The sequence below is a fragment of the Hyaena hyaena genome, unplaced genomic scaffold (assembly GCF_003009895.1).
Source record: "Hyaena hyaena isolate Hyena2069 unplaced genomic scaffold, ASM300989v1 scaffold_385, whole genome shotgun sequence".
Taxonomy (NCBI): Eukaryota; Metazoa; Chordata; class Mammalia; order Carnivora; family Hyaenidae; genus Hyaena; species Hyaena hyaena.
Window position 1 is genome coordinate 1,085,590 of NW_024081022.1, and position 25,096 is coordinate 1,110,685.

General features: G+C 50.3%; 2 protein-coding genes and 1 pseudogene across 4 annotated transcripts; 2 read left to right on the forward strand and 1 right to left on the reverse strand.

Moving 5' to 3' along the window:
* Positions 1 to 2,231: 2,231 nt before the first annotated feature.
* On the reverse strand, positions 2,232 to 16,899 carry CCT3 (chaperonin containing TCP1 subunit 3). Its single transcript, XM_039251344.1, has 14 exons — positions 16,756 to 16,899; positions 14,459 to 14,520; positions 13,593 to 13,643; positions 13,443 to 13,505; positions 12,578 to 12,674; positions 9,881 to 9,998; positions 8,185 to 8,371; positions 6,940 to 7,089; positions 5,859 to 5,991; positions 5,621 to 5,702; positions 4,589 to 4,769; positions 3,301 to 3,546; positions 2,896 to 3,027; positions 2,232 to 2,562 (listed from the first exon to the last, which is right to left on the reverse strand). Exons 1-14 carry the CDS (start codon positions 16,784 to 16,786, stop codon positions 2,458 to 2,460), a joined length of 1,638 nt encoding a protein of 545 aa, XP_039107275.1. The 5' UTR covers positions 16,787 to 16,899; the 3' UTR covers positions 2,232 to 2,457.
* A 171-nt stretch (positions 16,900 to 17,070) lies between these two features.
* Positions 17,071 to 24,072, forward strand: TSACC (TSSK6 activating cochaperone). Of its 3 annotated transcripts, none has more exons than XM_039251346.1 (4): positions 17,071 to 17,254; positions 17,919 to 17,969; positions 22,791 to 22,913; positions 23,695 to 24,072. In XM_039251346.1, the coding sequence occupies exons 2-4, from the start codon at positions 17,936 to 17,938 to the stop codon at positions 24,057 to 24,059; spliced, it is 522 nt and encodes a 173-aa protein (XP_039107277.1). In that variant the 5' UTR covers positions 17,071 to 17,254; positions 17,919 to 17,935; the 3' UTR covers positions 24,060 to 24,072. The 3 variants fall into 3 exon arrangements, with proteins under 3 accessions (XP_039107277.1, XP_039107278.1, XP_039107279.1); XM_039251347.1 differs by having other exon boundaries at positions 17,073 to 17,167; XM_039251348.1 differs by having other exon boundaries at positions 17,085 to 17,254; positions 23,842 to 24,072.
* LOC120244748 lies at positions 19,723 to 19,822 on the forward strand (annotated as a pseudogene).
* Positions 24,073 to 25,096: the final 1,024 nt, after the last annotated feature.

Sequence of the window (25,096 nt, forward strand, 5' to 3'; positions counted from 1 at the left end):
GCCACATTTTAAAAGTTTGATACAGAAATTCACGTTTGTATTGGTACAGTATCAACCCCCTCTTGTTTTTCATTGTTGTTTATTTATTTTTGAGACAGAGACAGACAGACGGAGATAGAGTGAGCAGGGGAGGGGCAGAGAAGAGACACAGAATCCGAAGCAGCTCCAGGTTCTGAGCTGTCAGCACAGAGCCCGACGTGGGGCTCGAACTCACAAACTGTGAGATCATGACCTGAGCCGAAGTCGGACGCTCAACTGACTGAGCCACCCAGGCTCCTATTGTTTTCATCACATAAACTTTGTAATTTTAAACACCTCATGTTTTCTCCTAGTTTCACTTGCTCGTATTTAAGTCTTTCAGCTGCATTTGCAAACAATGAATGAAGTAGGGATCCAATTTCATCCCCCCCCCGCAAAACGGCTAGTCTAGGATGAACTCAAGGTTTCTCAGGAAACCCACTTTTGAGACAAGTAACTTGCATCCTCTGCAGTATCAGCCCTGGGGCCTGACGAGGGCACGCGGAAACGAGTGCTGGCTGAGCACAGAGAGCCTGAGCAGCCGTGAGTCCAAGCCTCCCCACCACCCAAAGAAACGCTGCTTTAGAGGAAAACGGGAGTCGGTGGACTCCAGGAGCCCGACAGTAGGAAGGCCCGCGAGCGAGGTCGAGGCGGCAGCAAAGCCATGTTCATGGAACTACTATTTGGTAACGGAGACTCACGCCAGGCCAGGGAACGTGGTGTGGGCAGCCTGTAATCCCAACGTGAAATTTCAGCCCAGGTAGCACAAAGGGGCTTTGAAAGCCGGACGGAAGAACAGGCTGCTCTAACTTGCCAGAAGGGGTTTCCACAGGCCCAGGACACACGGGGGCTCCCAGAGGGGAGACTCCCAACAGCAGAAGGCCACCATTTACTCAAGTGCCTGCCGTCGGGGTAAATCACAGATGGGAGGGAAGATTCCACGCAGGGGGACTAGCTTCCTCCCTCTGTAACTTCTCGGGTCTTGTGAGGAATACCGTGTCAGTATCTATTCACTTTTTGAGATTAATCCATTTTCTTTCTCTGAGGTCTTAAAGCCCTGACGGAATGACACACAGTGCAAGTAGAGCAGCAGGGAGGGCGCCTGGCTGGCTCAGCTGGTTGAGCTTCTGGCTCCTGATTTCAATTCAGGTCATCATCCCCGGGTCACGGGATGGAGCCCCATGTCGGCTCTGATTCCCTCTCTCCCCCACTCTGCCCCTCCCGTCTACTTGGGCTAAAATTTTAAACAAAAACCTCAAAAAAAAAAAAAAAAAAAAAAAGAGGCAGGGATTTCAGGAAAAGACCAGCTTATTTCAGATCCCTTGGAGAAGAGGAGAAGCCAAGACCCGGAGTGCTGAGCTGGAAGGCGGAGCGGGCGTGAGCAGACCCGGCCTCCAGAGCCCCGCCCACCCCTCCCAGGCGGGGGCCGAGCTGCCCACACCGGAATTCCGTCTTCCACTCACCAGCTTCGTGACCCTCAACACGACTCTGTCAGGCCACTTCCCCACGGACGATGGGGGATGTTGTTGCCCAACCTTAGCCCCTGTGAGGTGGGTATGTTATCACCCAGGAGGGACTACGTGCTATTATGCTACCTGGTATTCAACTTAACGTGACTAAGTCCCGCGATCAGGGAGGAGACCAGGCTGACTGCATGAATCACAAGGACGAAGGGGACGTGGGAGGCCCGGCAGCCAAGAGGAAGGGCACGAAGACATGAGAGGCCCCACCCAGCCTCCAGCGTCCCGCACGGAAGGAGAGGCAGCGGGGAAGCCGCGGCCCTCCTGTGGCGCAGGGAGCCGGGCGCAGGCTGGGGCTGGGGTGAGGAGGGGTCCAGGGAAGACGGGAGGGATTCTGGAAGTGACAGGACAGGACGGAAGAGACGCATGTCGCGGGCGTCTCAGACCCAGTGCCTGAGCCCTGGCACGGCCCGGGGTAGCTCTGCGCACAGCCGCGCGAGGGGCACAGCCGCGGCCGGGACGGGTTCCTCCCGTTCTCGGGCTGGTGAACGCAACGCGGCACTTCTGCAAGCTCTGAAGGGCGACCCAGGAGTCTTCCCGGCCGGCAGGTACTGAGAAGTCTGAGAAATACCTTGGAGGAGGCACTTCCCTCCCTCCCTCCCCAGGGAAGACTCCCCAGGACAGTCTTCTGCCCCCTCCCTCTTTGCCAGGAGACAGAGCTATGACCCAAGGTTGAAAAACATAACAACTGTCTCAAATGACTTAGATTTAATCATCGGAAGCAAACTAAGTGGAAAGCTTACAATAGAGAAGAATTACATGTCAGCGCCTTTTGCAAACTGAGCTGGGACAGAAAGGGGCTGGGGCTGCCCCTCAACCCGATCCCTTCCAAACAAAGACACCCAGTGTCCCTGGCAGTCCCGCTCAGGGAAGAGGAGCCTCGGCTGGCTCAGTGCGTTGAGGCCGCCTTGCCCACCGCTCACTCCTGGCCGCCGTCCGGAGCCCCGCCTTGCCGGCTCTGGTCGTCACCCTTCTTTTTGTGGCCAGAGACGATGTCATCAATCCGTAGGAGCAGCACGGCCGTCTAAGAGAGACACCACGGCCCCAAAGGGGTCAGCAGAGAACGGAGGGACACTTGTTCTCTTCTGAACACGACACTCAGCTCCTCCTACACAATTAGCATTTTATCTGAAATCCTCCTTTCCAGAGACTTGCTGCACTTCTCCCTCAGCAAGGGGCGCGTCCCGTGCTAGGTCACCTGCTTTCACGTGAGCTCAGCTGGGGGATGGAGCTCCCTGGGCGGTCTCTGGGGAACACTCTGCCTTCCACACCCTCCCCCTTTCCAGACCACACCAAACACCCTGGCTTCTGGTTCTCTGCAAATAAACGGCACAGCCTACGCAGTAGGCCGCCTCACCTCCACCGCCGTCTTGTACGTTTGCAGCTTCACGGCCAGGGGCTCCCAGATGCCCAGCTCCTTCATGTCCACCAGAGTGCCGGTCTCCCCGTTCACACCCCAGGTCTCACAGCCCTCCTGCGTGTGCTTGGCCTGTGGTCAGAAGGAGCATCACCAGTTAAAGGGGTGACACCGGGAACAAGTGAGCAGGCAGGGAACGTTACGGAAGAACGAAACACAACAAACACTAAACCAAAAATACTGAAATGATACACGGAAATAGCAACGACAACAAGTCAAACGCTGAGAGAGAGGACACTTTAAGGGAACAGGCGGTCAGGAGAAGCCGATGGACAGATGTGAACCAGCCTCTCGGGCCAGGCAGCTGTCCTGACCCCGTCAGGAGAACGCTGGGGAGGGACTCACCCGAAGGGAGGTAAGCAGGCGAATGGTGCTGGCCCCACAGTTCTGGATAAGGGTACGAGGAATGACCTCTAGGGCCTGGGCAACAGCCCTGTACGGCCACTGTTCCACACCGGTCATGGCCTTGGATTTTTCTGTCAAAGCATGGGCCACGGCCATCTCAGAGGCGCCGCCCCCTGGGACCAGCTGGGGGTCCAGGAGAACGTTGCGGCACACCTGCATGGCGTCCTGGAGGTTTCGTTCCACTTCCTGCGGAAAGCAAACAGACGTGGAAAGCTCGACGACTCAGGAAGGCATCAGAGGCACTGGGGGACTCCCCATTCAACCAAGAAAGGTCCTCAGAACCCCTGCTGGGCGAGGCACATGCCATTTATTTGGAAAAACACGTCAGTTACAACTACAAGAGGGCCAGGGGCGGGGGGGGGGGGGGGGGTCCCTGCCGTACAATGTGAGACTATGCCCACGATGCCGGACGGAGCAGTGCCCCATTCTGTCCCGTCCCAGCTGTGCCCCTGGGAGGCTGCGTGGTGTGGCTGCTGCCTGTGCGCCTTTGGGTAAGTTACTTAACCTGAAGAAAAAAAGTGAGATTTGTCATTTCGACTAAAAAATTAAGGAGAAGTGACTGGGTGGTTCACTCAGTTAAGTGTCCGACTTTGATTCAGATCAGCATTTCCCAGTTCCTGAGTTTGAGTCCTGTGTCGGGCTCTGTACCGACAGCTCAGAGCCTAGAACCTGCTTCAGATTCTGTGTCTGGCTCTCTCTCTGCCCCTCTCCCGCCCCATGCTCTGTCTCTCAAAAATAAACATTAAAAAACTTTTTTAAATAAGGAAGCGGTGGTTGCTGGGGGCTGGAGAAATGATGAGTCACTGTTCAATAGATGTAATGTCTCAGTTTTGCAAGACGACAAAGTTCTAAAGACCTATTGGCCAAGAATGTGAATGTGTACTGTACACTGAAAAACGGTCAATTTTAGTACATCTTATTTTATTTTATTTTTTTTAACTTTAGTACATTTTAAAGATTTTTAATGTAATTAACTTTACAAACGATCTATACACTCAAGGTGGGGCTCGAACTCACAACCCCAAGATCAAGAGTCACACATTCTACCAACTAAGCCAGCCAGGTGGCTCAAAAATTACTTTAACTTTAACAAAATATTAAAATTTTGGCCACATATCAAAAATTAAACAGCTATGAAAAGGTAACCAGAAGATTTCAGGCCTTCTGGGAATCTCTCAAGAAATGGACTGACCTAGCTTGTTCAGGCGCACTTCCAGGGTGGACTCACCGAGAGAATCTCCTTGCTGGCCCCGCGCAGGAGAATCGTACAGGCCTTGGGGTCTTTGCACTCAGTGATGAACGTAAAATACTCATCTCCAATCTTCTTGATTTCCAACACGCCTGCTCCTGTCCCAACATCTTCTTCTCTCAGCTCCTCCGGCCGGCTGACTATCCGGGCACCACAGGCTCTAGTGATTAGATGGGTGGGTGGGCGCAGGTGATTTTAGGTACTTTTACTCATCTTCCTAGTCCCTAGGGCCTGTGGCCGGGGACAAGGGATGAGGCAGAAAGTGGGTTGCGGGAAACACTGCTACGTAATAGTGGGGTCCTGGCTGCCTAACACGACAGCTTTCCGAACACACACAGGTGAAGTTTCCTTAAACTAACAGGCTTACAAATAAAAATGTATGGACCTAAGACAACTATTATAACCAGATGCAGTTTAAGTCAAGTGTATTTTGCGACATTAATATTTAGACAAGTGAGTTCTCGGGTATACCAAACGTGTACACACTCCTGGGCACGTGGTCAACTATGTGTGCTCAGGTATGCCCAGAGCCATTTCAGAGTTAGCACAGTAGAAGACTTGATTTGGATTGGATATGGGATGTCAGGGTAGACCTGTCTCTTTAAAATATAATTTAATATTAAGAACAATTGGTATGTGAGCACAGACATCAGTGCATAAGCAAGGAATGCAATCTTAAGTTACATTAACAGTGGGTAAAAATCCAATCAAGGAAACTGATGTTTCTGCTATATTCTGAGCCAGTCATCGACCCCAAGGTGGAGACCACAGATGTCTGAGCATAAGCTGTTCACTACTGCTTAGTGGTCTAACAAAGACTCCTGCAGTAGATAATTGCTGGACCAGAGAATCTCTCAAAGAGGCCACACAGCAAAACCCAGGTAGGTCCCCCCATAACGGACATGGCTGACCGCATCTGGTGTGAAACCTTCTCAGGAACAGTAACGGCATCATAAAGGTACTAAAGGGAAACCCACAGGAAGGAAGAATCTTTTTACGTGGCCTACTCACCTAGCAATGCGGTTATTGTCTGTCTTCCGAACTCTGCGGATTGCTGTGATATTGGCCCGCATGAGGTAGTGCTGAGCTAGATCTGCAAAGCCAAGGGCAGCGGTGTCAGTAAGGCAGGCAGAACCCCTGGGCTCTGTCCCGGTTTTACCCTCAGTGTACACTGAGCACCACGTTTCCTCCGCTGTCTCCGCCCCGCCGCCCACCCTCTTCTCCCCCGAGGAGAGCACGTAAGGCCCACCAGAGATGCCCTTCTCCGTGATGACCACATCGGGCTTCAGGTGGATGATGTCCTCGCACAGCTGCTGGATGTACTCTTCTTCCATCTGGAGGATTCGGGTGAAGTCTTCCTCTCGTGTGATCTCAATGTCCGTCTATGTGGTGCAGAAAAGTCACAGACTTCAAATCTTAGGCATCCCTAGTACCAGGCCCCTCTACCGAGTCCTCTCCGGAAGTGTGAGAGAAGAGTCCCGCTGAAGCCAGGAGCCCACGCCTCTGTAAGCTGGTTTAGCTCAAGAACTCCAGCTTCGCTCCTTCACTAAAGTATTCATCAACTAGGATTCAAAGTCAAAGGCAATCAGTGGAGATTTTGGCCTAAGTTCTCCGACCACTAAGTGCAGTGTCACCTTCATCCTGCACGGTAACCCTGGGTCTTAAATCTTCACACCAATAAACTAGATCTTGTTCCCAATTCTTGTAACAAGCTTCAATTACTTTGATTTGATCCGAGGGTGACAGAGCCTTGTGAGCCCCCTGCCCTCCAGAAATTCTCCCTTAGCGTTTGTCTCCAGGCTAAATTAACTCCTACTCTATGTTCCACACGGGCACTGGGAGAGGTGAGCTGGTAGCGTGGAGCTGAAGCCAACAGAGCCGGGTTAAGATCCTGATTTGGTCAGCATGAGCTGGGTTCCCCAAACAACTACCCTGACTTCTCTGAGCTTTACATCCGTCATCTGTAAGACTGAAGTTAAGATTAACTATGTTCAAGAGTTCTTATAAGGGGGGCACTTGGGTGGCTCAGTCGGCTAGCATCCAACTCTTGGTTTCAAATAAAGCCATGATCTCAGAGTTGTGAGACCAAGCCCCACCAGGCTCGTGCTGGGAGTGGAGCCTGCTTAAGATTCTCTCTCTCCCCCTGCTCACATGTACACACTCTCATTCTCTCAAAACCAACAATAAAATGAGTTCTTGTAAAATCAGAAATTACGTGTAAAGGTCAGTAATTGACACAGAGTATACAATGTAGTAAACTTTATTTCCCTTATCCCTATCAGCAGTCAGATTCTTATACGAACTTTAAGGAAAAAGACGAGGAACCTTACCTGGCTTTCTCCTTTCTTGTATTCGAGAGAGGAATCCAGCAGCACAATGCGAGGGTTCTTGATGTAACGCCGCATTCGTGGGTGGGTCACGTCTTTGTTAATCATGACTCCCCGTAAGACACACGAGTCCTCAATGATGCCCCCAGGTATCTGAGCAAAAGATGCACTTTCATCCATGACCAAGAGGAGATAATTGCTCAACTCCCTTCCCAGAAATTTATCTTTCCCAAACAACCACTGTTCTAGGTTTCTAACACAGCTTTCTTCCTTAAACCTTAACAACAAATACGGTTGCAATCACACCAGTCCTGGACCATGATGCCCACTGTGAAGATCAGCTGAGACTCAAAGAAATTCAGTGACTGACAAAGATTTGAAGGGCTTCAGATCTCTACTTCCTTAAAGAGATTCCCACAGAATTTTCAGGCTTGGGGCTCCATCTACAGGCCACACTACGGATACTGCTTTTTGACCTTGAGTGAGTAGAGAAGGCTTTCTGAAGCTTAGACAGCAGAGAGCCCTTGTCTCCATCCTCACCAAGCATCAGACGTACGTAAACATCCAAGCAAGGAGACTCCAGCAAGCCCTTCTCTAGCCCTGAAAACCTTGCCCACAGCAGCAGTGACGGGAACAGAGCTATTTCAGAGAGACATCCCTGGGACTCTTTTTGTTTTCAAAGCAGCAAATAGTGTTGTTCTAACTACAATGACATCTTGCGCTGATTTAAACTATTTCCTCCATGGGGCGCCTGGGTGGCTCAGTCGGTTAGGCATCCAACTTTGGCTCAGGTCATGACCTCATGGTTTGTAGGTTCGAGCCCCGCGTCGGGCTCTGTGCTGACAGCTCAGAGCCTGGAGCCTGTTTCAGATTCGGTGTCTCCCTCTCTCTCTGACCCTTCCCTGCTCATAGTGTCTCTCAAAAAAAAAGAAAACATTAAAAAATTAAAAAAAAATTAAAAACAAAAAACTATTTCCTCCACAAGTGGGATGACTCCTACTAGGGAATAACTTGTTTTCCAAATACACATTGGGGGGTGCCTGGATGGCTCAGTCAGGCATCCGACTTTCACTCAAGTCATGATCTCCCCATTTGTTGAGTCTGAACCCCACATCCGTCCCTCTTCTGTCACCACGGGGCCTGCTTCAGATTCTGTCTTCCCTCTCTCTGTCCCTCCCCTACTCGCTCTAAAATAAACATTTAAAAAACAAAACCAAAAAACCTAAACCGTACATTGAAAGAGTTTACCTTTTCTACCCTCGCGTATTTCTTGATGTCTATCTCCTTGCGACCGTTCTCCTCAAACTGCACAGTTGTGACGGCGTCCAAGGCAATGCTGCAAGCCAGGGAGGACCATCGGCTGATTGCCTTGGTGGTGATGGCACTGTTGATGATGTTCAACATCGCACCTCGGTTACTGGTGTCGACGGGGGTACTGGGGAAGAGAAAAGAGGTGCTGTGCTTGCCATGTTTAAGGAAGTGCCTCATCTATATAGCTCAGGGACCATAGTGGGCCAAGAGGCAGAACCATCCATCCCTCCGCCTTTCAGCAAGATTACAGCTAACCCGCCCCTGGAAGAGGGTCTCAAATCCCCAAGGAATGTGTTCCCCAAGGAAGCTGACAACCCTCCAGTTTCCAGACAATCATTTGTTCTCTACTTTCTGCTTCAGCCAAATAAACTCAACTTGTCTAACTTGAGTCAAGACACATTTTGTCTTTGAGACCTTATCCCATAACTAGTCAATTCTGAGAGCTCATCTCAATAATCACTGTCAGCCTGTACTATACACCTGACACCTGCAATCTAGTCTATCCAGCATCTTACTATTTCCTGGTGTGCCACAGTGCTGCTGTTGAAGTGTTTAGTTTTCCCTAACGAGATCACAAATTTGTACAGAAGTCTACTTAGAACCATAAAACAAAGTCGTAAGAGGCCTTGGATACCATCTTGCCCAAATTTTCACACACTGCAATCATCGCACAGTTGCATTACGGATTTCAGAGAAGGAAGTGCTCCCCAAGTACCATCTAGGGATTTAGACCATTACTGCTTGATGAGAAGATAAACTTTCTAGCAATTCAGCTCCACAAACTCAATAAACCTTTCGGTTATCTCTATATTCTTACACAGCTTATTGCATAAAAATAATCTAAGGCAAACGCTGCCATTTCCTAGGAGTGCCACACGTTTTCAAATGCTGCTTTTTTATCCTAACTACAGGGAGTAGGGAACAAAGCCCATTGAATTACTTGATCCTTATGAGCCCAATGACCCAACCATGTGAGGGTAGATTATAACTTTTCCTTTTTAAACACAAATTTTTAGTGGAAGACATTCTGCATTCTGTCATGACCTAACATCCTCTGACGTTAGAAGGCCTGTGTTTCCAAACCCCATTTGTGACCCTGTCAGCACTTTGCACGGACAGCAAGTGCCTGGATTCCCATATGGGGTTCTAGGAGCACTTCCAGTCCGCTCCTTTTGATCTAACAGAAAATTGCCAGCTGCCACCCCAGGCAGCACTTTATCAGAGACTGGACTGCGTTGGTTATAATCACACATGATCGGGGGACATTTTTATATTAAGTCCTGAATAATTCTAGTTCTCTAGTTCTTCAACGTATTCCCCACATCAGCAGCTAAAATTCTGGAAAGGCAGGTTTTGCTACACGTTTTCCACGGCAGTGCCTTACGAGGAAGTAAGCAAACAGCATGGAGCCAAAAGATACTCCAAGCACAGAACTAGCTCCTTTTGTCTGCCTTGTATCCTCCGTCGCTTTTTCTAAAACAGTTACTTCCCTGTCCTCTCTGTTCTGCTCTCCTCTTTGTCTCTCTCACAAACAAACCACCGAGGACGTGCCTGGCCTTCCTTCACCACTTCAGAACAGGTCGCGCTTCCAGACCTCCCGTGTTTGACGGTCCACAGTTGGTGTCCTCAGTACCTGATTTTCTTCAGGGTGCTAATCATGTCGTCCAGGGCCTTGCGGTAAGCGCTGATCACCACTGTCGGGTGCATCTGCTGCTCCAGGAAGTGCTCGGCCACAGACAGCATCTCCCCCGCTGAAAAAAGATACAAATGCTCTAATGGTGCTTACAAGGACCTAGATTTCGAGACATATTCATTACACTTCTAAAAATACCTTGGGGCGCCTGGGTGGCTCAGTTGCTTAAGCGGCCGACTTCGGCTCAGGTCATGATCTCGAGGTCTGTGGGTTTGAGCCCCGCGTCGGGCTCTGGGCTGACAGCCAGCTCAGAGCCTGGAGCCTGCTTTGGATTCTGTGTCTCCCCCTCTCTCTGACCCTCCCCCACTTACACTCTGTGTGTGTGTCTCTCTCTCAAAAAATAAACATTTAAGAAAGTAATAAAGAAAAAAGAATAAATATACTTTTTTTCCCTAAAATACACTCTCCCAAAAGCCATGCCATTTTGGCTGTTAATACTATCCCAAATTTGGGGCGCCTGGGTGGCTTAGTCGGTTAAGCGTCCGACTTTCGCTTAGGTCATGATCTCGCAGTTCATGGGTTCGAGACCCGCGTCAGGCTCTGTGCTGACTGCCAGCTCAGAGCCTGGAGCCTATTTCAGAGTCTGTATCTCCCTCTCTCTCTGACTCTCCCCTGCTCACGCTGTCTCTCTCTCTCTTCTAGAAATAAAATAAAAATATTAAAAAAAAAAAAATACTATCCCAAAGTTAACACCTTCTACAAGGCAATTCATAAAGAAAGTATCCACGCCAGACACATTTTAAATGATCAATGACTGAACCTATGTTTTATTCTCTTGATCTAACTAAACATTTGACACCAGTTTCCTAAACAAAAGGGGACACTTGTGTCTCAGTCTCTAGACGAGATGGAAAACGAACCCCGGAAAGCTGACTTGTTTACCCGCATCCCAACACCCTGGGCGCGGTGTGACTGCCGGCACTAAACACAAAACCACACATTTCCTTATACCTGGAAACACAGCCATGAAACTGTACAAAACTTACCCGCTGGATGAGAGGCTGTTTGTGAAGGTCTCCTTACTTAAAAATTTGTCTTTCCTTCCTCATACACATAAATTAATACACACCTGCCCTACCTACTCTCTCCAGGAGATTCAACTAAGATTATTAGCTAGAAAATTTGGCCTGGTATCTAGTGCTCATCATCAACCAAAAGAATCCCAGAATCCCACGTCTGTCCTCTCTTTCACCCTCCAAGTTTCTCTTCAAAGCACAGAACCAGTCATCTGTACTTTTCAATCCTCAAAAAAGAATTGGGTCTGAAGTGCTCAGCTGGCGGTGACTCCAGTACAGCTCCATCCAACTCAACACGTTCTAAAAATAACTGAAAGTATCACTGTTTAAAAGTCCCTATAATAACTTTGTTGTACGGACTCCATCTTTAGGCATGTGGGCCATCAATATGAACTGGCACCCCTTCACAGCTCTCTCTTCCTATGTGGTGCCGTGATCAGATTTAACACAACGAATGCCTGTAGTCTAAAACTTTTTGAAGTTTGTTTGGAAAGAGAGAAACAAAGAGAGACAGAGGCAGAGAGAGAGGGAGAGACTCCCAAGCTGTCAGCACAGAGCTCAAGAGCTGGACGCTTAACTGACTGAGCCACCCAGACGCCCCCGAATGCCTCCATCAGAAACGTCTCCCGTCTTGTACCGTGCAGAGTGGACAGAGCAAATAAAGGCAGTACGTCACGTTCTCAGAAGTGATCTTTTATGATCCTACCGAAAGTTGAAGACTGATGGTTACAACTTGTATAGTGAAGCAGTGTTGTCAAAGTTCTGCATTTGTCAACCTAACCACTGGCTGCACAAGCGCACAAGTCACGTCACCTGACCTGTTAGTCCCAAGCTGAGGTCACCCTAGGCAGCAATGCTCTGCCTTGCTCCAGCTCTCACGTTTTATGTGGTATATCTGGTTTCACATTTTTGCACATTTTGTGGGAGACTTCACTTTTAAAATGACCCCCAGGTATGGCACTAAAGTACAGTCTAGTTTAGCTAAGTGCAGGAAGGCTGTGATGTGCCTTACAGAGAAAACACAGGAGACAAGCCCCATTCTGGCAGGGCTTATAGTGCTGCTGGCTGTGAGTCCGGTGGTAACACAGCAGCAACACGTATCACATAGGCGTCTTTAAAACAAACAGAAAGGAGATGCCTGGATGGCTCCGTCGGTAATGCATGAAAGTGTCAATCTCGAGGTCTTGAATTCGAGCCCCACATTGGGGGGAGAGATTACTGTAAAAATAAATGAATAAACCAAACAAAAAACCTCACATAAAACAAGGCATATATTTATCAGTTGAAGAGTACGTGAACAGAGGCTCACAGCAGCCTAACCTCGGAGTAATGGCATTTGCTAACCCAGGGTCTGTGGCAACTTTATAGAAGACAACTTCCTGAGAATGACAAGAACCCATGCTGTATTTTGCTCAACCAGATTTTTACAGCTGCCCCTATACTATGATGAATGTTTTACACTCAACTGGAGAGAATACATGGAAAATTAGCAACCCATTATTTAAATCGTTGTAATTAGTGGATTAACAATTTCCCTAAAACAGGACACAGATAACATTTCTGGCAAAAACCCTCATGTTTCAACCTGACTTTCCTTATCAACCTTGTGTTCTCCTCTTACCAAGAATAATTACTGATGTGGTCCCATCTCCAACCTCTTCATCCTGCGTCCGGCTAATTTCAATCATGGATTTGGCTGCTGGATGCTGGACTTGAATCTGAAAATAAAAATGTAGGATACCACCAAAGCAACGCGACTCAAAGGCCTCTTAACCCACTGCTTGTGGTCCTAGCTCTCAGGCTTCTTACTCCCACACCTACTCCCTTATCCTTTATTCTACCACAACTTGGAAGACTGGAAGTGGTCCCCAATATATCTAAGTAAACCCTCTTTCCAAGTCCCTTTCTTTTTGGAGAAAAATGCATATGCAAACTTGACTATTAATGTTTCTTGAAGACACACTGTATTCTTTCAGCTTATCTCCCGGGAGCACGGCTGCTGTGCTTGGATTGTGTTTTCCAAAAGGCCGTGTTGAAGTCCTATCCTCTGAAACCGTGAATGTGAACGTTTTCGAAACTGGGCCTTGGCACATATAATCAAGTTAAGATTAGCTCATATAGAATATTAAAATAGGCCCTAAATCCAACCATTGGCGTTCTGATAACAAGAGACACAGAGGAGAATGGCACATAACAACTGAGAAGGAGACAAGAGCCTAACAAGCCAAGGAATGCCAAGGGTCATGCTCAACCACCAGATGCTAGAAGCAGCTAAGATTCTTCCCAAGAGCCTTCAGAAGGAGTACGGCCCTGATGATAAGTTGATTTTGGACTTCCAGCCTCCAGTTTGAGAATAAATTTCTGTTGTTTATGAACACTCACTTTGTGGTAACTTGTTACACCAGCCCCAAGAAACTAATCATCGTATATATATGACTTTATGGGCTGTTTATAAAATTATCCAAAAACAAAATGAAAAGTCAAACCTCTCGAAGAATGGCATTGCCATCATTGGTCATCACAATGCCTCCCATTGGGTCCAAAAGCATCTAGGACAAAAGCAGAAGTTATACCTAATTGTTCCAGGTTACAGAAAAGGAAAATCTGTAGTCAAAAAGTTTCAGTGAGAGGCCTACCTTCATCATGGACTTGGGTCCCAGACATGTTCGGATGATATCTGCAATGGTCTGTCAGGGAGAAAATATAAAACCTGTAACCATCCATCAGAAGACGGTGCGAAGACGTGTGTGTGAGAAGGGACACAAGGAACCTGCACAGCCAGTGTTTAGCCCCTCTCAAGTCAGGCTGATAACCACGCTAGACATAGGGCACCATGTGGCTAGATTCTGTTTTCTCCCCTTGAGAAATTATTTCAGCGCCGATGTATAAAAAAATACTTTTTCCCAGGGAAAGAAGGGGACACGCCTTCCAGAATTTCAGTTTCCCAGTAGCTCAGATAATTGAAGTTTGCCTATCAGCGTTTCTTTCCCCAACAGTGGCCTCCGCACCATGCTAACTCAGATCCAGGGCTGTTGCATTCTTTCATCCAGAAGATATTTATTGACTACCTAAAGAAGGTGCCCTACGGTGGGCACTAGGAATACAAATGGGAACACGGTCCTTTCCTTCAAGTAACCCAGTCTTAGCATGTGAGACGAGCACAAATGGACTATCATACGGTATATGGTAATAGAATTATGCACAAGAAATATGAGAAGACTGTTAGGTCTACCTCACTGAGGGAGAGCATCCTTCCACCCACACCATCAGAGAAATGTCCTAAAGAAGGGAAGTCAAAATCTCCTCCACCTATGTGCAAACAAATACAGAAATCCTAACGAAGGCAGCTAGAGACAAGATAATACTCTGAAATACTTAGAAAACATGCTACCTTAGGGGCACCTGGCTGGCTCAGTCGGAAAAGCATAAGACCCTTGATCTCGGGGTTGTGAGCTGGAGCCCCACACTGGGTGAAGAGATTACTTAAATAAAGAAATCCTACCTTGGCGGCATTGATGTTTCCAGATTGGACTTTTCTTCCAGATTCCCGCTTTGTGTTCTGGCCTAAAATGGAGAAAATAAAATGTAACAGATCAGATTTGCCTGTTGTACAGATACTACTTATCCCCTGACGTTTGAAAGCAAGACCCCCCCCACACACACACCTTACAGACATACCTTCATCACATCGTACTATGTGTAGATTATATGTCAACATACCTTAAAAAACTGAAAAAAACAAACATATGGACTTACAACTACTTCTTTATGTCAACCCCTAATATACCACAGGATCCAGAACATTCAATGCTGTAAGACTGGGTCATGGCTTTCTCACTAACCAAACGTTCACGTATCTACAGCAAACGGCTCATAACCGGAGCTCCATGAATGGGCCCCAGTGGAATGGTGAACTTGTGGAGGTTACATGAGAAAATAGGAGATACTGCATTTTTGTCTGGAAAGAGGGTCTACAGATTCTCAGAGCTGGCGACCTTCAAAAAAACATCAAAGGGGGCGCTGCGGTGGCTCAGTCGGTGAAGCATCAGCCTTCAGCTCAGGTCATGATCTCACAGTTCGTGAGTTCAAGCCCTGTGTCGGGCTCTGTGCTGACAGCTCAGAGCCTAGAGCCTGCTTTGGATTCTGTGTCTCCCTCTCTCTGCCCCTCCCCTGCTCACGTTGTCTCTCTCTCCGAAATATATAAAAAAAAAAAAAAATTAGAAAATCAAAGGAAGGGGTTTGGGTTCCTATTCTCCTACTTGGATGGGGGATCACACGGATGGTCCCAGCGTTATTTTGGACAGTGCCCCACAGCATGCACTGCGGTGAGAAAACCCCTCAGAGGCCCCTCAGAGGGGAGCTCTTCCTCAAGACACAGCCACTCCACGCCTGGACACAGCAACGATGCCTCAGTTGGAGCTGACCCCATATTTTAACACGCAGCCTAAAGGGTGACATCCAACCAGTGCCAGGGATTAGTGCAGACCTAGAAAGGGCTTCACATGTCACCACCACCCCGGGGGGCCTCTCAGTGAGTCAAGCCAGGGGCTACAACCAAACCAACACGAAGCGTACTTAATGCATATTTCACTCCTCTCTCCGAATCACACACTCCGCACAATTTCAATCAGCAAAGTTTCTTTTTTTTAACTTTTAAAAATGTTTTTTATTTTTGAGAGAGAGGCGAGACAGCATGAGCAGGGGAGGGTCAGAGAGGAAGAGATACAGAACGCGAAGACAGGCTCCAGGCTCTGAGCTGGCTGTCAGCAGAGCCCGAAGCTGGGCTGGAGCCCATGAACCGTGAGATGGTGACCTGAGCCGAAGTCGGACGCGTAAAGGACTGAGCCACCCAGGTGCCCCATCAATCGGCAAAGTTTTCAACGCAGTCCTTCCAAACCTACACACCCACAACCCTCGGAATTCAGATTCCTGTTTCGGGCAGTGGGAACTAAAACCCTGCCTGGACTGTTCTGATAGACGCATCGGGAGGGACAGCGCCTTTTCTCCGTTAAGTGAAATTTTTTTCTGTAAACAGTTAAGTGATTTTATTTTCCCCTTGAAAACAGTTATTTCCCAGGTTTAAGGAAAACGGATCGCATTCCGTATACAGAACTTAGTAAGGGAGGGAGAACAGGCGCCCAAGGTGCTCTTGCACACCCGGTCCAGAAGTTACGGAGAATGGAACAAGCCAGGTAAGGCCAAGAGACGTGGCACTGCTTAGCGAGAAACCAGGGGACACTGCAGGAAAGACCACCACGCGGAGGCCACGGAGGGGCTAACGGCCATCTAAGCCAGAGCAGCGAGGGAACCGGGCGGCTTCACGAGCCGGGTCGCTCACGGGAAATCCTGGAGGGCCGCTTCTGAAGAGTGACCAAGGATCCCACCGGCTGCCCGCCAGGCCCCCTTCTCAGCAGTTTACCCGCTTGTGCCACCGAACCCTCTCAATCCCCCGCGGGGCACTGTCAACCCCGATACTGGGGACGGAAGCGCCGCGATGCATCCCGCCGGCCGGGGCCACACCGCTCCGCCGCGGGCCAAACGGAAAAAGCCGCTCCTCCGCACCCTGCAGCCACGCGAGGAGGGGGCGGGGCGGCGCCGAGTCTCCGCACACCAGGGGCTCGGCGGGGACAAGGGAAAGGCTCAGGCGCACACAGGAAAGCGGGAGCGGGGGCTTCCGAAAGGGACGAGGACCGGAAGGCTCCGTGGCCCACCAGGACGAGGCTGCGCTGGGGCAACACGGCCAAGTGCGGAGGGAAGGGGCGAACAGGGGGCCCCTGCCCTGGCTTCTCCCCAACTCACTGAGCACGAGCACCGGACGATGGCCCATCATGGCGGCGCGATGCGGAGCCGGGTACCCACAGCTGGGGGAACCGGCAGAACCTTCTGGAGAGAGAGAACCAGAGAGAAGTCCAGAAAACGCTGCCTCCTCAGGGCTCACATCAAGCTGCTACCCTCCGGGTCGCCGCCAATCACCGCACCCGGCTCAGTGACCGGCACGAAAACCGGCCAATCGACATTCTTAGCCCCGCCCTCTACGCAAGAACGCCAGGGCAAGCTAGATAGAGAGAGCGCGATGATGGACATGGGAGGGCGCCGGCGCTTGCGCAGTAGAGGGGCCGCTCCCGGCCGCGTGCGGCGCGCACGTCGGCGCAAGCGCGGAGGCTGGGGCAGTTGGCCGGCGCGCCACTGCGCATGTGTATCAACTAGAAGGGTGGGTGCCGGGCCGGAGGCTTTCGAGTAACAGCGCGGGTGAGGTCGTTGAGCTGGCCGGCGTCTCAGGTCTTCTGGGGCCGCGAAGGTCAGAAGCGTGACAGCCTCTAGCCGTAGCTGCGGGAGGAATGGCGGCGCGGGCCGACTCGGGAGCTTGGGCCCAGCGGGCTGGCGGTGCCCCCCTCGGGGCGCGCTGCGAGTCGTGCTTCGCTGCCCCGGGGCTCGGTGCCGAGCGTGCCCTCCCGCGTCTCACGCAGGCGCTTTCTGCTGAGGAGGGCAGCGGCCCCCCGAGGCCGGGTCTCCCACCCAGAGGGTGTTCCCAGGGGTCCCCCGTGAAGCCTTGCGACTTCTGTCCCCGCCCTCCGTCCAGGCCACCGCGGCTCATTAGACGGGATGGGAGTCAGGTTTCCAACCTGCCTCATAGGACAGGAAAGTGGCTGATGCCGCAGACGCGAACGGTGGAGACGCGCGGACAGTAGTCGCGCGTTAGTGCGGGACCCTTTGAAGGTCTGGGTTCGGTTGAATTACTATTTTGTCCAGAAAAGAAGGAAGCCGTGATAATAATAGAGCTGACTTCCACACGAGTGAAGGGATTTGTAACCCAAGAACAGGCGCCTATATGTTTGGCGGTGAAATGGGACCGTACAGCCTTTCACCCTCTTTCCTCCCCAAACCGGAGCAGCCCGAGGCGCGCTGTCAGTAGTAAAATAATCCACGGTGGTTGATGAAATAACGCTCTGATTCTTCCCCAGGCACCACACCTGTTCAGATGGAGCAGTGTGCTAGTCACCCAAAGAGCAAAGGTGTGTGTCGGAGCCCCTGCTTCCCTCCCTCGAAAACCAGACCTCCAAAAGTACTCAGACATTTGGGAAAGTGATTCTAGTTTCTTCCTTTTTTCTCGGTTAACTGGAAAAGATTGGTATCTGTGCTGCATTTTCCCATCAAATGGGGACACTGCCAGGACATTGCTGGCTGGCTCAGTCAGCAGAGCAGGTGACTCTCCATCTCGGGGGTCGTGAGTTCGAGCCCCAGGTTCGGTGTTGAGCTTACATAAAAAATAAATAAATGAGGGGCGCCTGGGTGGCTTAGTCGGTTAAGTGTCTGGCTTTCGCTCAGGTCATGATCTCACGGTTTGTGGGTTCGAGCCCGGCGTTGGGCTCTGTGCTGACAGCCAGCTCAGAGCCTGGAGCCTCTTTCAAATTCTGTGACTCCCTCTCTCTCTGACCCTCCCCTGCTCACGCTCTCTCTCTCTCTCTCTCTCTCTCTGTCTCCTAGAAATAAATAAAACATTAAAAAATTTAAAAAATAAATAAATGCGACCATTGCTATGTTCCCAGGGCCTAGAACTGGGTCTGTTAGAGAATAGATGCTCAATGATTGTATGCTGAATGAATGCATTATTCTTCCTTTGTTTCTCCTCTTAATACTTGGAACAGGACTTGAAGTGCAGGGATCCCAGGAGACATAGTGTTAACTGGAGTAAACAGATACTCCATTTAAGTGGGACAGTCGCACTAGTGGCCAGGGGCTGTCTGACTCCAGAGCCCACCCACTTAGCCGTAAGTGGAGTAGATGGCTCTATCTGAGAGGCCTACTGCGTCATAGCTTACACATGATGGACAAGCTCTTTTCTCAGACTCTGTCATATACTGGTGAAGAGCATGACTTTGGAGCCCACGAGCCTGGACTTAACCCCAGCCCTGCCACACGGCTAGTCGTGGGATGTTAAGCAAATTTCCCAACTTAAGTTTTCTCATATAAGATGTGGCTAATGCTACCTACTTCTTAGGGTCGTTGTGAGTACGAGACAACGTATGTAAACCCCTTTTATTTTCTGTGTTCTGCATCCTTCTGCTCCCCAACCTCATTCTCCGTTACTGTGCAGTCAGAAATGTGATTCCTGTAATATGGCCTGTGTGTAAGTACTGTGTGTAAGTACTCCCCAGACCTTACAACCTGGCAGAAAATCGTCCTCATGTACCTAGGAAGGGCCCGCATTATCGACACATGCATTTGCATGGAAGTTGAAGTTCTGTTTTTTTGATGGCGAGAATAATCTTTTTTTTAACTATTTTTTTAGTTTTTATTTATTTTGAGAGAGAAAGAGAGAGACGGAGGGAGGGACAGAGAGAGCGAATCCAAGCAGGCTCTGCACTGTCAATGCAGAGCCTGATGTGGGGCTCGAACCCACGAACCGTGAAATCATGACCTGAGCCAAAGTCAAGAGTCGGATGCTTAACCGACTGAGCCACCCAGGCACTCCTAAACTGTCTTTTTTTTAATGTTTATTCATTTTTGAGAGAGCATGAACGGGGGAGGGGGGGAGTGGGGAGGCAGAGAGAGAGGGCGACAAAGGATCCGAAGTGGGCTCTGTGCTGACAGGCAAGCCTGATTTCACGAACCGTGACATCGTGACCTGAGCCGAAGTCAGACACTTAGCTGACTGAGCCACCCAGGCGCCCCTTGGTGAGAATAATCTTGAGACCTGAGTTTCAGCTTCTGTCTCCTTACCGGAGACGTCAAAGGACTGACGAGGCCAAGGGAAAAGGAAACTGAGGGCCGTGGGCAGCACAGGCACTAAAATTGGAACCACACAGAGATTAGCATGGCCGCTGTGCGAGGTGACACACAAATCCATTAATTGTTCCGCATGTTTACTTCTCAAAAAAAAGGAGGAGGAGGAGGACGAGGGCCTTCAGTAGGGCTTGGAGCATCCGCAAACCCCGATCTCCCTCACCAGGAGTAAGAGGGGGTAAGACATTTCAATTTTGAAAGGCTCAGTGAGCTTCCAGATGGAAAGGACCGCAGCCGGGCTCCGGGCTCCGGCGCCAACTACCTCTCCCCCTTAGCAGGCTGTGGCTCTGTTGGAATCAGAGTTCAGGACAAGAATACATCTTCCTTCTTACAACCCACTTGTCACACCTCTGCCCCCAGGCCTGTGGTCCCGCACCTCTGTCCTTCGGATCACAGCTGAGACAGGATCACTTGCGGGGAACACGTCCCCCAGCTGCCCGGACGAAGTTATAGGTTAGGTGCTCTTCCAGCACTTTCGGGGCGTAATAAGGTGCATGGTCGATCTCTTAGTGACCCTCTACACTGCAACCCTGTCAGCTCCGTGAGGGTCGCGAGCACGTGTGTGTCTAGCTCGCTGTGGTGTCACGGTGGGCACTTCACAGGCGCTTAGCTGTCTCGTGTACGAGTGAACAAGCGGATTCCATTCTTCTGTCCTTTCTCGTCTCCGGAAGTGAATCATGGGCTCCTTTGGAGGCCTGGCTGCCTGCCTCCGTCCGTCACTTCTGTCTGCGTTGTCGTTTCCTTCTCATCTTCCAAACTGCTGGGGTGGGGGCGCTCTGCAAGGTCCAGGTTTCTACTTTGGAGAGCTAGTGTATTTGTGTGTGTGTGTGTGTTTTATTTTATTTTTGAGAAAGAGAGAGACAATGTGAGCAGGAGAGGGACAGAAAGAGAGGGAGACACAGAATCTGAAGACAGGTCCAGGCTCTGAACTAGCTGTCAGCACAGAGCCCTACGCGGGGCTCGAACCCACAAACCGCGAGATCATGACCTGAGCTGAAGCTGGACGCTTAACCAACTGAGCCACCCAGGCCCCCTGAGAGCTAGTGTATTTTTGCAGCTTCCTCACCACCACTTTGTGGCCGGCCTGGCAGTTTAACCTTTCACCTGAGCTCACTGCCACCGCTGGCTGCTTTTCTAGGCCTTTCTATGTCGACCGCCTAATCTCAGCTCATTCCGCGTGTCCCAACGTGTGATAGTTGGATGGGACCCAATTCAGACTCCCTTGAGTGAAAAAGGAAATTCAGAGGCTTGTGCGGTTGGGGGATTGAGATGGTCACAGAACAGGAAGTAGGTGGGGCGCCTGGGTGGCTCGGTGGGTTAAGCGTCTGACTTCAGCTGAGGTCATGATCTCAGGGTTCTTGGGTTCAAGCCCCGTGTCGGGCTCTGTGCGGACAGCTAGCTCAGAGCCTGGAGCCTGTTTCAGATTCTGTGTCTCCTTCTTTCTCTGACCCTCCCCTGTTCAGGCTGTCTGTCTCTTTCTCTCTCTCTCTCTCAAATTAAAAAAAAAAAAAGGAAGAAGGCCTGCAAAAGGCAGGGCCTCAGGGACCGAACTTTGGAATTCTGTGCCTAGAGGTGTCTGTCCACCCACCTCTCTTGCACTTTCATGTCTACTGCCTTGCTTGTATCTGCTCCTTAAGGCACATGCCAGCCAAATTTGGCAGCTTTCATCTGCCCCAGCTTTGCATTTTCCCAGCATAGCGAATCAGAAGAAAAGAAGTTTCTTTGACCGCAGAATCCTCATATCAATCCCAGAGAATGACTCTGGCCCAACCTGCCCCTTGCGCTTACCCCTGGGGTCAGTTACAGTTGCCACAGAGGATGAGATACCACGGTTGGCCTGTATTGGGTCACACTCCCTTTTCCGTTGGGGAGAGGGGCCTGATGTGGTTCCCCCCACCCCCCCGTATGGCCTGGAATCTGGGGAAAGAATAGCTTCCCAGCAGAAGTGTTGCTCACTAGACAAAAATAACGTTATGTCTGTATAGGACTCATTCGTTACCTTCTCCCTACAAATCAATTTTTCCTTCTAACTTAACTGTTTTTGCCAAAGGTTATTTATTTTCCCATTCAGGAACTTCTTTCATGTCCAGCCCATTTTTTTTAATGTTATATTTATTTCTGAGAGAGAGAGAGAGACAGCGTGAGCAGGGGAGGGGCAGAGAGAGAGGGAGACAGAATCCGAAGACAGGCTCTAGGCTCTGAGCTGTCAGCACAGAGCCCGATGCGGGGCTCGAACCCACGAACTGTGAGATCATGACCTGAGCTGAAGTCGGGCACTTGACCAACTGAGCCACCCCAGCGCCCCTATGTCCAGCCCATTTTAATACCTATGGATTAACAAAATGCAGTTTTTATAATATTTTTTAATCCTAAAAGGCCTGAAGGCTTTCTGTCATATTCAAGAGAAAGCCCGAAGTCTCAGGTTCGCTGTCGTGAAGGGTCTTCCATGGCCCCCCCTGTGCCCCCGCGCTCCGGCCCTCTTTTCCCGTCCCAAACACCGTTTTCACTTCTCGAAAGCATCTTGCGTTCAAGGTCCAGTAAATACCCTCCACCTGCCTGGAGTCCTCGCTGACTGTGGTACGCGTAGCTTGCACTTATTCAAAAGCATCCGCTTCGACCTTCAGTCCCCCACTTGGTAGAAGCACGAGACTTAAGGCCTCATTTTCACCCAGACGCACTGTTTCCGTCCTTCGGTCGTGGTGCCGCGTCTCGTCAATGCCCGAGGTGTCTCCCAAAGAGGCAGTACGTACCCCAGACCCCGCACTCGGCGTGGCGTGATGCCCTGGCGTCTGGCACAGCGGGGAGCCTGCAGCACGTGCCCGCGAGAGCTTGTCAAACAGAAGCAAACTAGAGTTTAGCTGCGCCCGTCCCTGCCTGCTTTCCTTTAGTCCACTGCGGTTCCTTTTCTGTTTGTCTTACCTGACTTTCTCCGGGGCTGTTCAGGGCAGGGCCTCGGCCCCCGTGTTCACAGACCAAACGTGGGGATCCAGTGAGAAAGGCCATCCCTGGTGGGAAATAGCTCTGATTAGTTCCCTCTGATTTTGTTCCAGCCAAAGAGGAAAGTAATGCTGTGCCTCTTTGTCGAGCCAAACCCTCCCCTAGCTTTATTAATCTTCAAGCAAGTTCCCCACCGGCCACATTCCTGAGCGTCCAGACAGCAAAGCTGCCCTCAGGTAAGGATGCAGGGGGAGTCTCCCAGACCAGCTCACTGTGTCTGTATGCGGGGGGGGGGGGGGCAAGCCTTCTCCCCTGCATCTGGTGCCAGCTCTGGCTCAAGCCACCCTCAGATTTTTCACCGGTAGCTTGTCCACCGTTGTCATTTTCTTCCTGATTCCTCAAGTTGTGCTGTTTCCTTGCACATTAGCGCCTTTCTTAGGGCCAGGCAGGACCGGAAGGAAAATGTCACTGCTTGTTAGTGATGGTAGTTCAAAAGCGGCCAGGGAAGGAAATGGTAGTTATTAGCTCAGTTTCTTGAATTCCAGTTATATCATCCTCCCGTGGGGGAGACTGGGGGGTATTTAGGTGCCTGTGGGGAGCCTACCCGGGCACTAGACAGCCGTGACATGAGTTTTTGAGGCCCTCAGAGTTTAACAAAGAAGTCAAGACCAAGAAGTGCATGAGCAGTAGGCAAATAGCCACCAAGGATACCTAGGAGCTGGCTTCGTGTAGCGTAACCAGGGCTACGGGAGTTAGTCCACGGGAGGACCACGGGTCACTGCTGACGAGACACTGTGTCAGACAGGAGAGGGAGGCCGAAAGGGGGGTTAGGCCTCACTCTCCGGTCGTTTCATTCACCCATCAGGTATTTTTCTAGTTCTTACGTGCCAGGTGCTGGGGATACAGCGGTGAGCAAATCAGACAAAACCCCCTGCCTTCCTGGAGCTTATGTTCTAGAGGGGAACTTAGCAATTAAATATGTAATTACCAGATATGCTGTCTGATCCTAAATATTAGGAATATTTGCTCATCGGCCGAGCAAAGGTGCATGTGGGTCGAGTTGTGCCTGGAAAGATGAGAGGGTCATCCCGCTAGAGCCCTCCCTGCCTCGGTGCCATCACAGACTCTCCGGTGCCCTTTGCTCCTCCGTTGCTCTCCCTTCAGGAGTTGACCCCAAGCCCAAGGAATGCCTGGGACTCCTGGAATGTATGTATGCCAACCTCCAGCTTCAGACCCAGCTCGCCCAACAGCAGATGGCTATTTTGGAAAATTTACAAGCGTCCATGACACAACTGGCTCCTGTGCGGGGCAGCAAGAGCTCCTCCCTCCCGGCCTTGTCCCGCAATCTGTTGCTAAATCGCCTGCCCCAGTTCAGGAAATGAATTGTGGAACGAAGTTCTTGTGTACGTTGCTTCCTTTCTCCCCAGCAGACTCCTGGTGGGACCTGGGCATGCGCATCCCGTCCACGGTTGGTTCCCAGGCTCACAGTAAGGGCTCACTGGGTACAAAGTGCTGGACGAGGCACTTGGGGATTCATCTCACAGAAGTGACAGCCTCGGGGGACTTACTGTCCAAAAAGGCAGCGAAGACAGATCATCCGTTGCCAAATGTAGCGGTACCTGAAGGGGGACTGGAGGTGGGGAGGGGTCTCTGGCAGGATGCAGCAGGACCGACCTTGGACTCTGGCTGCAGGAGGTGGCCTTACGATGGCATGTGACGAAGGGGCGGGGGTGGGTGGCATAGGTAGAAGAAGTAAGGTGCTTTCGTGTCAGTTGGGAGGCTTGGGCAACAACCTAGAGGTAGGAGAATAAGTCATTAGAAATTAGGAGAAGAGATATCCCCCGCCCCGAAGATGAGTGGGATTGGATATGGAGCAGCTGAGAACTCACGAGGCACTTTCCCCTGGGCAATTGTACAAGTGTCAGCCTTTAGAAGCCCTGGTTTTATCTGAGGCGCTAGAGAGCCGTTGGGAGCTTTCAAATAGGAGTGGGGTGCACACAAGTTTATTTACCCAAAGGGAATGAAAACAAGACTTTGAAGAGAGCTCTACAGTCCCATGCTGACTGCAGCCTATTCACTGTGGCTAACACAGGGAAACGACCTAAGTGCTCCTCAAATGACAAATGGAAAAAAAGTTATGGTTACATATACACAGTGGAGTTCAGCCCTGAGAAGGGAGGGTATCCTTCCATTTGCCATAACATGGATGGACTTTGAGTACATTATGCTAAGTGAGGTCAGAGAAAGACAGGCACTATATAATATCACTTACATGTGGAACCCAAAAAATAAACCCAGTAAAATAGTAGTTAACCAGGGGATAGGGAGTTGGAGGCAAATGAGTGTTAAATAAGACACAGTTATCTAACCACAGTGTAATAAATATAGACAATATCACACTAAGTTTGTAATGTGATAT

Bases quoted from the DNA above. Each gene is read 5' to 3' on its own strand.
- CCT3 (XM_039251344.1), bottom strand. From the start codon at position 16,786: ATGATGGGCCATCGTCCGGTGCTCGTGCTCA. The intron at 8,372-9,880 runs GTACTGAGGACA...TCTCTTCCCCAG, and splicing joins AGCACCCTGAAGAAAATCAG to TACCCCCGTCGACACCAGTA. The intron at 5,703-5,858 runs GTGGGCCTTACG...TTGGCTTTGCAG, and splicing joins CACGGAGAAGGGCATCTCTG to ATCTAGCTCAGCACTACCTC.
- TSACC (XM_039251346.1), top strand. From the start codon at position 17,936: ATGGAGCAGTGTGCTAGTCACCCAAAGAGCAAAG. The intron at 17,970-22,790 runs GTGTGTGTCGGA...ATTTTGTTCCAG, and splicing joins TAGTCACCCAAAGAGCAAAG to CCAAAGAGGAAAGTAATGCT. The intron at 22,914-23,694 runs GTAAGGATGCAG...CCTAAATATTAG, and splicing joins GACAGCAAAGCTGCCCTCAG to GAATATTTGCTCATCGGCCG.